The 17,821-nt window shown below is 35.3% G+C and overlaps 1 protein-coding gene across 3 annotated transcripts in view; it reads right to left on the bottom strand.

Annotated features, from left to right (window-relative positions):
* SNTG2 (syntrophin gamma 2) overlaps positions 1-17,821 on the bottom strand; it is a 213,079-nt gene that overhangs the window by 116,089 nt on the left and 79,169 nt on the right. For all 3 annotated transcript variants that reach the window (XM_072333471.1, XM_072333470.1, XM_072333472.1), the window contains exon 2: positions 9,733-9,870. In XM_072333471.1, the coding sequence (XP_072189572.1) occupies positions 9,733-9,870 (138 nt within the window). The remainder of the gene's footprint in view (positions 1-9,732; positions 9,871-17,821) is intronic.

Raw genomic sequence — 17,821 nt, forward strand, 5'->3', positions numbered from 1 at the left:
GTTCATCTACTGACAATAATTACTGAGTTTACAACAACTTTTTTGCAACATACTGAACAATAGTACATATAATTACACCTTTCAAGATCTGTAATGGCAGTCTCTGAATGTGTAAAATTATTATTTTTTTGCTATTCTTTATACCAGAGTTCATATATGATATCACTTTTATAATTACATGTCTTGATTAGGTATTTTATAATTTCACTATGTCAGACAAACATTAATTAAGTGAAGTCCACAAATAATTTTTACTTTGTTGTTGTTTTTATTGTTGTTTTTTCTTAACTCCCACCTTGCGAGAATGAGGTTTATTCTAACTCAGGGAAAAAGAGAACCTTGTGCATGATTTCATTTTCATTTTAGGAATGTAAAATGAATGTAAACATTCTTGCAGTGAAAAAGACCCTCTCAAGGAAGAGGTGCTAGACAGCTGTAATGGAAATAAGCCTTAGGGATGAAAACAAAGCATCAAGGAAGCCAGAGCCATGTAATTCTACAGTAGGGTCGTCCAAATTCTCCCAGTAGTCCCCTTCATGGCTGGGGAGATAAGGTTTCAATGCCTACCTAAAGAAATGGCTCCAGGAGTATAGATTCAGGTTCATCAGAAACTCGAGAATTTTTAAAATAAGGGGAGCCTGTACATGAAGCACAGACTTAATCTGAGCTGTAAAAGAATCAAAGCTGCTTGAACTTAAAATATAGAAATGCTGAAATCAAAGTTTTAAACTGTAGTGTTAGAAAAGTATATAAGAGAGAAGTTAGTGCAACTGTGTTGCATCTACTATGGATATAAACAGAGGTATTCTATACCCAGAAATGAAGGATAGTTACAGTGATTTTACAGGAAATGTAAAACAGAATGCTAAGAAGTAAATGAAAATTGCACCAAATCTGAACTAAAGAGAGTGGTAAACACTCAGGAAATGTAGGAGAAAAGTGAAAAACAAAGAAAAAACAAACAAACAAACAAACAAAAAACCCTATAACAGGATATAAACTATATAAGAAAGGTAAAATAGACTAGATAACCAGCACAGTGAACACAGTGTGCTAAAGAGCACTTAGGAGTCAAAACTAATAATCCAACTACCTCAAGAAGTAAAAAGAAATAAATAATGGATTTAAGAGTTTGAATTAGTAACTAGGATAACAGTGACATGAAGAGAGGCAACAGGAATATGAAATATAACACTGATAGCAGACTTTGCTTAGTTTCAGATCAGATCTTGTGATGACATAGCACAATAACAAAAAGCAGGTCTCTATCAGTTACTGTTTCATGGAGCCTCACAAGACTAGACTAGATACTTGCCCTACTGTTTAGTAGCATGCACAACATAGTGAAAACTTTCACAGTTGAAAAACTACTCTGTAATGGCAACTGCACTTATTATTCAATATTTATGCTGCGGTGATCCCTAAAAGGGAAGAGTTCAAAAGTTAGGAAGCTTGCTGGAAGGTAAAATAAAGGGAAGCAGCTTAGAAAATTAAAATTTCAGAGGCAGCATGAGGAGTTCTTAAGGTTTCCACACTAGAAGCAGAGAGCTACTGAATGGCACTTATTAGAAAGGCTTAACTAAGCAAAAAGGGAAATAACATGGCTAAGCAGGAGGCTGAAAGGATATTAGATGAAAAGAGTGGTGGACATCATCTTCAAACAGAGTCAGGAACATAAACAAAGTGAATGTGCACATGCTGCACCAGAAAGGAGAAATTCAACAGCTCACAAAAAGAATCACAATTAATAATAAATCTTCAAATCTACCAGGAGCAGGAGGTCTGCCAAAGAAATCACAGGGCTGATTTATGATCAAGATTTAAAAGGTATACTCAGAGGAAGGGAAGATAAAATAACACTTTTCATTAGGGCATTGTGTAAAAGAGACAAGAAAAGTTCCTCCAGCATTCACTGTAGCATAAAGGAAGTACGGACCTGAATTTGTAATCATTTTAGAAGCAAAGTGACTAAATAGCAGTACCAAATCACCAAGGTTTGATAGCATTCACTCTAGTCTTGAAGGAACTCATGGATTAAACAAAGTATAGAATCACAGAAGATCCTAAGTTGAAGAACAGCAGTATAATTCCCTCCCTAATCAGCAGGCCACATTTTTGTTGAGTCCAGGATGATGCTGGCTTTCTCAGCCACCTGGGCATGCTGCTGGCTCATGTTTAGTCAGTTAATGGCCAGTACCCTGAGTACTTTTCCACCATGCAACTTTTTAGACTCTCTTCCACAAGTCTGTAGTGTTGCATGTGGTTGTTGCAATCCAAGCACATGACCCAGAGCTTAGCCTTGTTGAATGCAATAACAGTTAAGCTTGCCCATTAATTCAGCATATCCAGATCCCTCTGCTGAGCCTTCCTACTCTCAAAGCAGACCAACACTCCCACCCAAATTGGCATTATCTGCAAACTTACTGAGGAAAGACTGGCTTCTCTTATCCAGATCACTGATAGAAACATTAAACAAAATTTATAAAATGTTCATTTTCTCCCACTCTTCGTTGCATTCTTCAGAAATTTGTTCCTGAGGTGTTTCAGATAATCTCTTTACAATTATCACTAAGCAATCTTATCCAGTCACAGCTTCAGCTATGTTATCTCCTGATCTCTGAAAACAATTTCCATATTAGTTAACGTGCCCTAAGAAACCTATTTGATTGTTCTTACTTGCATACCTTCCTGAATATTGTGGTTCAAATTGAACTAATTCAATCACCCATTCCAACTCTTATTTGGCCAATTGTCAGTTTTCTGTTCTCCATTACAAAGCATTTAAAAGCCAGTATTAAAGACGACTCACATTGCCTAACACACCCAAGTAAAACTGTCTCATTCCAAAGACAGTACCACACATGGAGTAACATTTACTTTGAAGGAGGATTAGATCATATTCCACCAGCTTTGTAATTCATAAGTGTTTATAGCATGGCACTGTATCATGGAACAATATCATGTTTACAAACAACCACATTGAAGAAAATGCTGTCAAAAATATAAATAAGCAGAAATAATTTTGCCCAAACTTAAGATACTGACAGTTATAGTCTACACTTAAAAGTTTACCTCTGGAGAGGTCTTTTAAATCTGTACTCATTCATATGCAGTGGTGTGACTGGAGCTTAATTGACAATGTGAGAAAGCAATTACAGTCCTTATTTTTGTTAGTTAAGATTTTTAACAAGATTTTATATCCCCTGTAATGCCTGACTATTTTATCTTTATTACCAAGTTGTTAACAAATAGGACTAGCACTCATGGAAAAAGATCTTTCATTGGAAATAATCTTAATTAAAAATGAGATTTCAGAAAGAAATAGTGCTTCAGGCATTCCACACGCACTGATATAAACAGATACATCTGGAAAAAAATGTATTTGTATGAACCATTTCCTTGATCTGTGTCAGTTTGCAAGAAAATTTTAATGAACAGACTAAACAGACTATTCGCAAATATCAAACTGAAGGAACATTTGGAATATCTTTTTTTTTTTTTTTTTTTTTTTTTTTAAGATTTTGTTGAAAATGTTCTAACAAGCTCATCCACAATGGCCAGAGTAAGTTGGAAGACAAAGACCACTGTGCCAAGTCTAGAGGCATCCACTCTAGAAGGAGGTGGAAGGAACCATTTTGCTGGCTACACATCTGAAGTCGGCATCTCCCCAGTGCAGGACCTACATACAGAGTCACTCACCAATACAGCAATCACTAAATTTCTTTGGTACCTGAGCACACCTTGTCCCCATAGTCCAACAACAATAGGCTATTATTAACTTAGTAGCAAACAAACTAACCTTTAAACAACGTAACTGGCTAAGGAGAAATAAAAAACATAAGCAAGAAAATCATTCACCTACTACTGCATTGTTCTGGGTACATTTTATTAGATGAATAAGTATGTGCTATCTATTGTTTACCGGAGAGAATAGCCTTAAGTAGTATCCTTAGCTGTTGAAAGTAAGATAACAGTTTTGGTACAGGTACTACGTGGCAGGTTAACAGCAGAAAATAAAAGCCTATTTTAGTCAACAATGTCAATAAGAGCAGAGGTAGCCATCCAATCCCTTGGAAAACACGTGGGGAGAAAACAAGAATCAAAACAAGACAGGGCAATAGGAAGAGTTAAAAAAAGTCTACAAACTGGCCCATGTAGATGCCAGTGAAGATATGGCCTGATAGTAGAAGGGAAAAGAACTGGTACTTAAAATACCAGCCATATCTTATCTTTCCCTTGTTCAGCAACTCCTGAAGCTTCCTAAAGGAAGTTATGAGGTTAAAAATAAAAAAAAATATTGAAGAAAGAGATCTTGTGAGAATGTGAGATCCAGTAAAATATACCAAAAAATGCAGAGCTCCTGCTGGCTGTTGTACATACAAAAGAAACAAAAGAGGATGCAGTAAAGGAAGAATTTGCGAAATCTTTCAGGAAGTTGTCTTCTAAACAAAGATAGGGCAGAGCACACATGAGGATTTTCTCAGCTCACTTTCACCATTCCTGGAGGTTTCTCATCAATTTAATTAAGCTGCATGTGTTTAATATACTGTCATGTCCCAAGATTCCCACTTCTACTCACACAACCTTTGCTTCTCACTGATCAGTAGCACATTTTCTCCTTCCTTCACCTTCCCAGTTCCCAGAAGGACTGCCTCCTTCTATGGCCTCAATTCCTAGCTCATTTCCTGGAAACATGGATTTTAAACTACAGGAGAGGCCTGAACAAGATTTTTTTCCAGGCACAATACAACAAAAACAGCATTCTTAGGACAGTGCATACAGCAGCCTTAAAAACAGAAGGTGATGGATTATGGCCAATGTCCCTATCTAACAATCTAGATATCTAGATGACACAGCTAGAACCATGCACCCTTATGTCGGCATGAAAAGATATTGTGGAACATGTCAGAAAAATTACAATGCCTTCACCTAGGACTAGAATACACAGTTTATTCTTCCACTACATTGTAGTCCAGGGTCAAAGAAAACTAGAGTCTAGAATGCACTGAGTATTGATCACTTCCTTAGCCATTATTACATTTACTAATTATATTACCATATGGTCCACAGCCCTTATTAAAGATCACGAGTGTACAAAAATCCAAAGCAGTCAGTGGAGCATGAGGAAAAAATGTAAATTTCACTTAGCTGATTTGGCCAGATACTGTGCCATATCTTGTTTATATTGCTCTCTAAGGAACTGTAAAACAACAGGATCAGATAACTGACTAGGTTAACAATCAAATAAACAATATTACAGCTTTTCCATAAAACGATATGGGGAGTGGAATGTCAATCAAACAACTTTACTAGAAATAATAACTGCTTTCCTGTTGGTTATAACATGTTTAGACTTTAGGAAAAGCTTTTTGCTCACAGGAAGTTGCATAAATTTCAGTCCTATGTCCATTAGTTTGAAGTGTCTTTTACAGTCTTAGGAATAACTAAATTAGTATCGAAGTGTAACTTTTTGGACAGTGAAGTTATGGAGCCAATGGAAATATAAGCCAAGAAATCTCAAAAAAGAGGAAAAGTATGAAGTAATGCTCCACGGCTTCATGTCATACCTAATTCTACACTTCAATGAAGAGGAGGCAGGCTACAAGGAACACGTACCTAAAATGCAGAAGATTACTATTAATGGAAAAGAGAGAGCTGAAACTTTTAAATTCTCTCATTGCTCAGTATGTAACCTCTTCCCAAAAGGAACAAGAAGAATGCATCTATAACAACTGACTGAGGCATGCCAGTAGCCCTCGAATTTTGTATGGAAATAAAGCAAATCTTTTCATGTGCTAGCTGAGATCTGGGACAGTTGCTGACAATTCTTAATAAATATAGTATAATAAGATATTTTTATCAGTTTATCTTATTATAACTGTTTCTATTACTGTAGATCAAAGTCTTGGAGTTTTTTTAGAGTAAAATGAAGTCACTCATTTTAGTTTCAAAGACTGCCAACCTAAAGGAGGATTATATAGAAAACAGAACCAGATTGCTCTCAGAGATGCACAACAAACAGATGAGAGGCATGTCCCTATTTGAAGCTATAAAAAATTCCAGTTGAGCATGATTGTAAAGAATATCACAGCAAAAAATGGTTATGCATTAAAAGAGACTGCCCAGAGAGGTAGTGAACATTACATCTTGGGTAACATTCTGCACTAGAATAGACAAAGCCCTCAGTAACTTGCCTGAGTAGTTAAACCTGCACTGAACAGTTGAGTCAGAATGACCTTGAGAGGCTCCTCCAATCCAAATAATTCTGTGACTGACAATACAGATGATAATAAAAATCTGGATTTCCAGACTTACATATACTGGAACCAATGGTAAGATATGTTTACGCTTCATTTTCCCTACTTCCAATAACAGGAATTAACAGTTGTTCTTTATTTGAATTAATTTCATTTACCTTCTCTTTGTGCAATATTTCACATGTTGGCTGGTGATATAATAAAGATGAACAGCAGAGTTGGCATCCAACCGTATCTAACATACCATAACTGGAAATGCTCATGTTTCAGTTGCAGTCATGTTTTTGTCTTCTAGCACCTGAAGACTTTAAACTGCTGATCTAATCCTCACAATGTATATGATAGCAATTTAATGGTACTTACAGTCTGCCATGTCTGCATATACAATAGATTAACTGAAATTTTAATAAAGGACACAACTGTAGTAACACCAGTGTTGCGTTGCCTTTCCTTCTGTCTTGCTGGTATGTTAACATACTGGCTGGACTCTTTCCACATCTCAAGGGGAGACTATTTTTCAGGCACATCTGTAGTATGCTTTGCATCCCTGTGCTATGAATTCTTTTTTAACTTAAGCTACTTCTTCTTGTTATCTTTATTATTGAAGTTTGAAGTTTTTCATCATGCTTATGAATTCTCATATTTATTATTTATTTTGTGATACTAAATCTTAACACTCTTCTCAAAATGACAGCAACAGAAGCTTATGATCTTTCATAATAAAAATCCTAAGAAATCGCTTGATTGTTATCTTGTAGATATCTAGGTCAGCTTTACAACACATGAAAACAAATAACAAATAGTTAAATAATGCATTTTCTCTATACAAATGATCTTAGTTTCAAAAGAAAGAGTATTCCTTTAATCATCCACTTGATGTTTCAAAATAGAAATAAAAATTTTAATATTAGCTGATTTTAAAAGCAATTTTAAAAATTATTTTGGACATATAAGCATACTAGTAGTGACAGAACAGACGCTGGGCAAATAGAGTAGTAATAGTAGTTACCTAGACAGAAACGCAACTTGGCTAAAGTTTATTTTTAAGACCTTAATGCCTTTTCTCCAAAGCCTTGCTAAAACAACATTTTTTTTCTGTGCCCATATTAGCATCCAAGTTATAAAGGAAAAGAGTCATAGCAGTTCATTCGGAATTGAAACAGCACTTATTGCATTCTAGTTTTTTAATTAAAAAAAATAAAATAAAATCCAGTTTTCCTCCCTGTTTGGAACAATGGTTCAGCTTGAAGAGATCTTATTCATCTACCTTACTTCTCTATGCCCAACTTAGGTAAGAGAGAACTTACAAAGCTGGAAAATGTAGGACACAAAGGTTTCTGTCATTCTAATCCTTTTGCCTCACATAATTTTTTGAAGACTTCTCCTCCTACTGAAAACCTCCCTGACCACTGATCAAGTCAGTGGCAATTTAGCTCTGTGAGAGGGACTTTTTGTGGTAAAAAACCAGATGCAACTATTTATTTTATACATATATATATTTTTAACTTTGCAAGTGGAATTAGAGCAGAAAAGAAAGAGACCAAAAAAATGCAAATTAAAAGAAAACGTTTATGAAAGGAAGAGAGGGATAAAACTGTGAGATCAAAATAGGAATAGGATAGACAGAGTAGTATGGAAGGAAATGAGGTAACATGAATATGTAGGAAATTAATTTTAACACATTAAATGACAAAAAAGTTATTAAAAAATCATACTATTCAGAAATATCATATTATGAGAAGTATAAAAAGGAATGCCTCTCTGTTTCTCCTTTAAGTGAAAATAGATCTTACTGTGGCACTCAATTAATTGATAATTGATTCCTTTCTGTAAGTGTAATCAGCTGCTTTTACACTATTTTCTTCTATACACATCTGGAATTCCAGAAAGCATATTCCTCACTCTCTCAATACTGTACTTCCAAGTAAAATGACAGAAAACAAGCCCTACAATTGCTCATCAAAGATAAAGTTTTCTCTGTGCATACAGATAGTACCTAAATGAAAATGAGATGGCAAAAAAAGAAAAGACCAAGATTACACCAGTAAAAGATGGGTATTTTACAGAGATAGCCTCTTATCTGTACAAACAGTGTAAGATCCTTGGGAATAACCTGTACTGCTGAAAGTCCATACCACCAAGGTAGCACCTGTGATAACTGACAACTTTGCCAGGCCTCAGCATTCAGAAATGCATAGAGGCAGCAGTTAAGCATCTGCAAACCGTGTCCTCAATAATCCACAAGGTCAATGAATCTGTGAGCAAAAGAAGGAGTGGGAGCAAATATGTCAAGTGCCTCCCATGAATGGCTGTCTCACAATATTGGCTGGTGAAAAAAAGTATTAACATACAGGGCTTTCTTCTTCAATTTATCCATTTATATAACTCACTTAAGGAGAAATATTTTGGTTTTAGGGTAACTTTTCTGTATTCTTCCTATATGTTCGAGATCACACCAGAAAGAAGACAAGCATGTTACTTCTACTTTTGTTGTAATGGCACTATTATGATAAATGGTCGTGTCCAAATAAAGATTAACTACATGTAACTAAGAAATAATAAGAATAGAAAGGAGAATAAATCAGTAAGAAAAAATGATTGTGACTGCTATGGGATTGACTTTCAAGTTAGAGTTTTCCATTAATATTTTGAATCATACAGAGGAGAGATGAAAATTATTTTCATAAGCCACTTGAAATAAAAAGCATTTATCTCTTCTGAATTTAGCATGTGTAGCTGTAAATTTAAAACTTCAGAGTTACCAAAAATATCACTAAAGAACTACTAGATATTTCAGCCCGATTTCAAATTCTGCTTTAGAGCTCCTGAGTAATTCATATACTGTAAAACACACAGTGCTTGTCTTAATTGGCCTTTATTTCAAATGCTAATTTTCCAAAAGTTTTTATTTGATTAGGTATAACATAAAAAAAGCAAATATTCCCATCAAGTTATGACTTAATCAATTTCTATGCATTAAAGTTTGAGAAAGATAGCCTGCACTGAACTAACCCTTTCAGAGCCTGTCTTCCTGTCCTGTCTTCCACCAGGAAACACTATTTAGGATATCCACAACACACAGAAGTAAAGCGTATTAAATATGAATCAACACAAATCTCGATACTTCTAAGTGAAAATTTGGATTAACCATTCCTTCCCAATGAGTGATGATAAATACAAACACAGATTTGATACAACTTTTCCTCAGATGTGATGTTTCATTCAAGAATTAGCCAGACTGGGCAAGATAGAATTTCAAATCCATTTCCATGAATGAAAGTTTATACACCGGGCATTTAAATAGCATTGGCACAGTGATATAAACTTAGATGCGCAGACACAATATATTGCAGCCATGTGATACATTACATACTTCTATTACTCAATAAATTCTCTTGCACTCCAATACCATAAACTGATCACTGTGGAAAACGTTAACGTGCAGTTGAAAGCACAGAGATATAGAAGCACTTACATTTGCACTGCGATCACTTCCACTAACACAGACGACATCTTGTTTTTGAATTGTTAATACCTCTTTTGTGAGCTTCAGTCGGATGTCATAAGCATTTTCAGATACTTCATCATACAACAAAGCAATACCAGTTTTAGTCTGTAAAAGCAAGATACAGAAATGAAAAATTAAAAATATTAATATTTCTCATTGATAAGTAATAACTCGTATCCCATTTGATACATAAAATGCCCATAAACAAACATTGTTTAAAGAAAGTGGAAAACTGGTTTGCTATTCAGGCTCCAAATGGATTAGACATTCAAAGCCTCTTCTATGATGTAAAAAGCAGGCTAAATTGTATTTGAAGTAAGCATTAAAACACAAAAAGAAATCATTCTCCCTTATACTTTTTCACAGAGGTATCACTGTTGAAGTATGTTCTTTTTGTTTTCAAATGTATGAACTGCTGTGAAAGTGCACTATAAGCAGGTAGATAATGTACGTATAAATCTATGCAAATGCATTTTTCTGTTCAATAAAGAAGTGCAATATTGTTTCTGACTCAGAGGTTTCCCTTCCACAGTGTCAAACATCTATCACAAATGTTGTTTTTATGATAAAGAGTTCTATTACAATTCAAAACTAGGTTTTCATCTCATAAAACACGCAAATATACATACTCTAATCACAAATACTGGCGTCAAAGGACTTCAGTTTGCTCAGGCCAAGATGGTCATACATTGCTGAAATTATCACTGGACTACTAACTAGTAAACTCTCATGAACAGTCAAGTATTTTGGTATCAAAGTTTTTCTCCATGAGTAGTAGTGAACAAAATCAATTTCAATCATTTTGAAATTGTATGTTCACTTATCTGGAAATTTCCCATTATTATTTAGTCAGCTCTTGTCTTAAAGAAAAACCGGGGAATTAGCACCATTTAAATCTAGTTGTTAAGAAAGAAGACTGGTGCAATTTCACATCACTGCAGTCATTTCACAGAAGAGGAAAAGCAACACACCTGTTCTGAAATGAATTATCATATTTAAGAATAATACTTATTAATTTATGAGGTGTATAACAATATCATCACATCACTGCACCTCTATGCAACTGACGAACACTCATACATAATTTAAGGTTTAGTTGCAAGATTTGTTTTCAAAAGACTGTTCTAAATCACATCTACGAGTTTTATTAAATAGATTACATAAAAGAACAGAGTAATGGAATTAAAGAAGAAACGTGCCTTGTACCCTAAATACTTCTAAACAAAGGACTTTAAAAACAAACATGAAACATTATCTTTATAATAATATTTTCATTTTTCTATAAAATTAGGGGAAAACTCTGCTGACTTAGTTATGGACACTTGTTTCTCAGATGGATACAGTAGTATTTGTGAGGCTTTTCATACTAGTAATTGAAAAGTGGGAGAAAATGTTTAAAGCTAATCAATAGTTTTATGTCCTTTTTGTATGACATTGCCCAACTGCACACAATACTCAAGCTAAGACAGTGCAGTGCAATACAGTCCCTTCCCTCGACTGGCTGGAGGTGCTGTGCTTGATGTATCCCAGTTCACAGTTGGCCTTTCTGCCTGTATGGACACATTGTAGACATGAGTTCAGCTTGCTGTTGACCAGATCTCTAAATTTCTTTCAGCAGAGCTGGTCCTCAGCACTTTATCCCTCAGACTGAACATATAGCCAGGATTGTCCCTGTCAATTTATAAATATAAATTTGAAAAATTTGGAAGGACAAAGCTTTAAGTATCATAATTGAACATCAACTTTTTTCAATTAAATTTAACTTGTAAGTATTTTACTAGTGATATTTACATCTCAGAGGACATAATGACCAAACTGTCTAATTGGGTTTAACTTTTGCATGAAAACATTCAGTTGAAATTCTGTATCTGCAGCACACTGATGACTGCAGCACCTGCTGAAGACATGAAAAAAGGAGTCACTTGTTGTTTTTTTTTTCTACTTCACTTAAAATTAGATAGAGAGAACTTCAGGCTGTCCCACATAGTCATATCTCTGACCACAAAATTACAGCAGATTAAAATTATTTTCTCTCACAACTCTTTTGATATGTGTCCTACACATCTACTACTATGATCAAATGATAAAGACATTTTGCTCAGAGCAAGACATAATTCAAATTTATAATTGCTGTGACTAATGTAAAATGAATAAATAAATAAATAAAAATGAAGTGCAACAGGTGCTACACTTTAAGAACAGTCAGTTGCACAGAAGAAAAAAGTTTTAACTATTTATTCAGGAAAAGAAATACAGCACTGAGGACAAACAGCAAAATAACGATATAAACATTTTTGCCATAAAGCCAACATAGATATTCTGATTGCTCTCCTTTGAATTCTTTCTTACTGATCTCCATTTTCTTAATCTCACAAAACAGTGCCCAAACAAGCACATTTCTTCAGCTGAGCAGCACAAAAGGTTCCTCAGTACCACTGAATACGAAGGAGGAATAACTTCAAGTCTGTGAAGTAATCCATCACTAATGGTGCATTTAATAGATCTCACTATATTGTTTCTTTTTATACAGTATTATGACAGTGTTAATTCATACCAACACTAAAGACAAGAGATAATGAACTGACAGGAGTCCTAAGACTAAACTAATGTAATCAGAAATTTGGAAAATAGAAGCTATAAGGAATTCTGCACTGATTAAGGTTGCCTATCTTAAAGATGGAATAAAAAAGAGAACATAACGAAAGCCTTGAGGACTTAAAACTCTGTTGCAAAAACAAATCAAACAATTGGGTAAGAAAATAAGTCTGAAATCTCTTTTACTTACCATGTTTTAACTACCATGAAACTGATCTGCTTAAGTGGTGCAGAGCAAAATCCTGAAGATAACTGCTTTCACATCTGTTTGATGTTAATATTTAGAGACTTCTTGTTGTAAATTGTAGAATCATTAAATAGTTAGGGTGGAAGGGGCCTTAAAGATCATCTAGTTCGAACCCCTTACTGTGCGCAGGATTGCCAGTCACTAGATCAGGCTGCCGAGGGCCCCATTCAACCAAGAATGGCAACTTGGAACATCCACAATATCTGTAGGATGCCTGTGCTTGGGCCTCATCATCATCAGGACCCAAGGAAATGTCCACGAGTTGTATCAGAAGAGGTTTAGGCTGGACATACGAAGGAACTTTTTTTCTCAGAGAGTGGTCAGGCACTGGAATAGCCTGCCCAGGGAGGTGGTGGAGTCGCCATCCCTGGCAGTGTTCAAGAAGCGCCTGGATAGGGAGCTAGGAGATATGGTTTAGGGGTTTCCTGTAGATATGGTAAAGGGAGGACGGTTGGACTAGATGATCTTATAGATCCTTTCCAACCTTGTGGTTCTATGATTCTATCATCTGAGTAAAAAGGTTCTACCTAACATCTAAGTCACCTCACCACTATGGCACTGCAAATTGATACATGGAAGTCATAAAATCAGAGATCTATGAGACTCATTTAACACTAACTATATGAAAAAATTTTACCTTGCCAAATCATTACATTTATTATGAAATTTCACACATTACAACAACCTCCAAACTTGTTTCAAAATATGGATATTCTGACAGAAAATACCAACAGGTTCGGCAGGGACATCTTCCCTCTCCCTGTAGTCAAGGACTTCAGACTTTCTAACTGAAATATTGCAGAGGGAAAAAAATAAGAGGGAAGTCAAATTTCCAGATGCCTTTCTACTCTGAATTACCACTGCCTACCATCACCACTGACACAACTATCTAGTTTCCAAGTACAGAAGGTGGTAGAGCCATTATATTTGTTAGGCTCTGAGGTACTGCTAGACACTTGTTCACGCAGTCTGAGGCCAAAGGTCAGGACTGTGGTGAATACACCTACACCTTCCATACTGTGCTTTGGGAAGGGTCCACAAGCCTCATTTCCCCCTCCATGAGCACCAATGTAAGTAGCTCATCACCAGCTGCTTTCATTTCCCTTACAAACCAGCACAAGGCTTGTAGCTGAGACTTCAATGCTGACAGCTCAGAGAACCCCTTGCACAAGAAATTTATGTCTGCACCAGTAGTCCAGCCCATCAGCTTCCACACAAATTGGAAGACACACATCTTAAAGCAGTTTAAACATAAATATTTTAGCTGAAAGAAAAAATGAAGAAAAAACTAAAACTGGATTTCTTTCCAGTTAGAAAGCAACTACTAATGTTAATTTTTTAAAGTAAATTACTTCTAATTTCACCAAAAACAAACTTTCTATCTCAAATAATAAACAAGCAAACTAACTTTACAGATACCTTATTTTTAAGAGGTATTTGAAATGTATGCATTTTATTTCAGCTCCTACTTCAAATAAATCAACTTCAAGCCAAACATACAAAAAATAAAAGCAAAAGAAAAAACTCTCATTCAATAGGCTCTACAAATAGCTAGCAAGGATATTTATTCTTGCCTCACTTTTTAAAAATCCTCTTAAGCATTGCAGTTATGACCCTATGCATTTTTATTAGAGCTCTAGCACCATATCATAGTTTCATATTGACAACAAGCACTGCTCCTAATTAATGGAGATCACAAATTCCCGATAATCCATTTTAAAGCATTGAAGTGCATACACTCAAAAGCCAATGGAATATATTTGACAGACATCAGTGATCCTAGGTAGGTCAATTAAGGATAAAGTTATTGAATTACAATATATTGTAACTTTGCAATGCAAGATACTTAACAGGTATATAAAATAAGAGTCAGAATTTGAAACAAAAATGGTCAAGAGTAAATAATTGAGTATATTTTTACCAAAAGCACACTTATATCTGAAATATCCATCTTGAAAATTAAACCTTTTCATAAATTTTTTTTTAATGTCTGCATTTATTAATGACAATGTTAAGCATTAACATATCACTACATACAGTTGGAAAAAGTATATTAGTCTTAGAAGCTGATAGTAGATTTTAACACTGATATTACAGTAACTTCTAGCAGAGTTTCTCCTAAATATGTGTAGCATGTGGAAACCTACAAGTAAGAACATTAACTCAAGATAACACCAGTTTGAAAAGATGCTGAAAATAAAATCTACTGTTTAAATTACATACTGTCCACAAGAAAAGCTCCGTTAAAAATTACTTTTGGGGCAGATTATTGGGATTTTCTGTTAATGACATTAGCTGTGCAAGAAAAGTGATTAACAGCTGGCTCTCAGTCTCTGTGATCTTAATCATTAGAAAGTAAAGCCGTAATGTCTTGTTTAATTACAGCAAGCACAGTGTGTCACCAGCTAATTAGGTATGATTGATTACTGTCATCTTCATATACCTCTGAAAATATCAGACACAAATATTTGAATCCTATCATACATATTTGGAGAATTAACTCTCAGAATGTCACGTGGAATAAAAATTGCCTGATTAAAAATAAAAATTCTAGTCAATGCTGAATAATAGCGTCACTCAGTTGAATATGCTAGAATACAACTTCTATTCCATAAAACAGCCAAGGCACAAACTATTAAAAAATTGCCTAATTTTATTTTGATCTAGATAATATCTTCAAAGAATTTGCTTGCTTATTACTAAGCCTTACTTTTCTCACAAGTGGACAGTACCTCAGAGTTAAATAGCCTAAGAATATAAAGATCTTCCTATTCTTGCAGCACATTTCTACTAGTTAAGAAAACAAAGCATAACATTCACTATTCAAACTAAATCGTTTAGCAACAGATCAAAAACGCTGAAAAAAAAAATAATTTTTGAATATTATTTAAGAAAGATAAATTTCATCATTACTATTAGAGGTACCATTCAGCCTACCATAGCGGAATGTCAGCTAATAAACAAATGTTCCTGTTGAAATATTAAAAGGTAAATGAAGAACATTTTCTTATAATATACAATTAGGAGTATAATTCAAAGTGACTCACTCTCTTTTCTTATTCTAGACTACATATGGCCACTGATTCTCCATTTGGTTCTCCTTCTCCTTAACTCTGTTGCAGCTCTACCACACTCCTAATTTTTAAAGCTCTGCCATCATGTTCTTTCTGTCCATTTAACTATGTTGACTTGTTCTGCCAAGAACAGCTAATTGTAAAATCATAGTCCTCTAAGATATTCTGCCAACCCATCACACCATCGTGGCCTATAAACCATGTATCTTAGTGCCACATTTGCCCTCAACTTCAACATTTTTAAGAGACAGTGACTCTCATCACCTCCCTGGGCATCCTATTCCAATCGCTCACTGCTCATTTGGAAATCTTTCCTAATATTCAACTTAAAATCTCCCCTGGTGGAACTTAAGGCTGTTACCTTTCACTCTATCACAGTTACCTGGGAAAAGAGGCCAGGCCTCAGAATGTTACAACCTTCTTTCCGGCAGTTTTAGAGAATTATCAGTTCTTCTCAGAGCCCTTCTCCAGACTGAAAAATCCCAGTTCCCTCAGCCACTCCTCATTAGACTTATGCTTCAGATCCTTCACAGCTTTGCAGTTCTTCTCTGGGCACATGCCAGGGCCTTAATGTCTTTCTTGTAGCGAGGGGCTCAAAACTGAACACAACACTAAAAGTGTGGTATCATCAGGGCATGATCCCCCTATACGATCTTGTACAGGGGGGTGATCACTTCTGCACTATTGTTGGCTACACTATTTCTGAGACAAACCAGGGTGCTTTCTTGAGGACCTGGGCACACTGCTGACTCATATTCAGCCAGCTATCAACTAACAGCCTCCAATTCTTTTCCTCCATGCAGCCTTCCAGCCACTCTGCCCCAAGCCCGTAGCATTTCCTGAGATTGTTGTAGCCAAAGCACAGAACTTGACACTTGGTCAGAGCTCCTAAAATTAGCCTCAGCCCATTGATCCGGACTATCCAGATCCCTCTTTAGGGTGTTCCTACTCTCAAGGAGATAAACAAGTTATTTACCCAACTAAGCAAAGCTACACCTAATTGCTTAATTTCTGAATAAGGTGATGTAAATGCTTCTAGTCTCTTTCTAAATTTAAAGTGGTAAGATGTGGTTTAATCACCCTACTGCCAATTATGATACAGAAAAAATAAAAATAAAAAAATCATCGTTATTCAAAACTTTCCAAAACTATGTTGGCTTCTAGAAATACAGAACATATCAAGATTTAGGTTAAGATTAATCATAAGGGTTTAGAGAATCCTTATGTATTATAGCAAGTCCAATTAAAAACTTTTTCATCAACAAGACATCAACATCAACAAGAAAAAAGTGATTCATTGATTTGATTACTAAAATTTAGGAAGAAATACAGAACTTAGGGACATTACAGAGGAAAAAAGCATAGGCTACACAGCACGAAAACTGCATCAGATTTATAACCCTTTCTGAAAAGTAATGAAACTGGCAGAGAACGTCCAAGAAAGATGAGAGCTAGGTAGGAAAATGAGAAAGTCCCCAGAAACAACCCTTTAGATAGAAATTCATGCTGTAGTACCTAGAGAACTTCTATTAAAAGGCAGAGAAAACACTCATTTATAAACTGTCTGCATATCTATGCCATGAAAAATGTAAGAGGAATAGTCTGTTTATACCTGAATCATGGGACAACATGATTTCCAGCAGCAAGTGGGCTCTACCAAATAAAACTTTAGAATCAGAACACATGTATAAAAGCAGAAAAAAAATTACTGGAAAATATAAAATGATGCCACTAATACTAACAACAGGAGCAGCTGAAGGGAATTTCTTTGATTATAGCTGAATATTTTAAGGCTTTTTACAGATTATTTAAAAAAAAAAAAAAAAAAAAAAAAAGAGTATAATAGTATAATAAATTTGCAGTATTTGCTTTTTATTCCTAACTGTCATCTGTCATTCACTGATCCTTGCCCCACAGGACACAATGAAATGGCACAATGCATGGCTGATACTGCAGGGAGAACCTTCACTGCCACAGCTGAGACACAGGACCACTTGTGCATTGCTACGGACCAGGAAGAGATGGCTGAGTTAGCTCATGCTTTAGCCAGCATCACATGGGCAAGCACCCAGCTGGCCCTGCAAGCAATACAGCATGAAGAAATTAGGCAAGAAGGACAGGGATATGAGCTTTACTACTT

Source organism: Excalfactoria chinensis, chromosome 3, assembly GCF_039878825.1.
Source record: "Excalfactoria chinensis isolate bCotChi1 chromosome 3, bCotChi1.hap2, whole genome shotgun sequence".
Taxonomy (NCBI): domain Eukaryota; kingdom Metazoa; phylum Chordata; class Aves; order Galliformes; family Phasianidae; genus Excalfactoria; species Excalfactoria chinensis.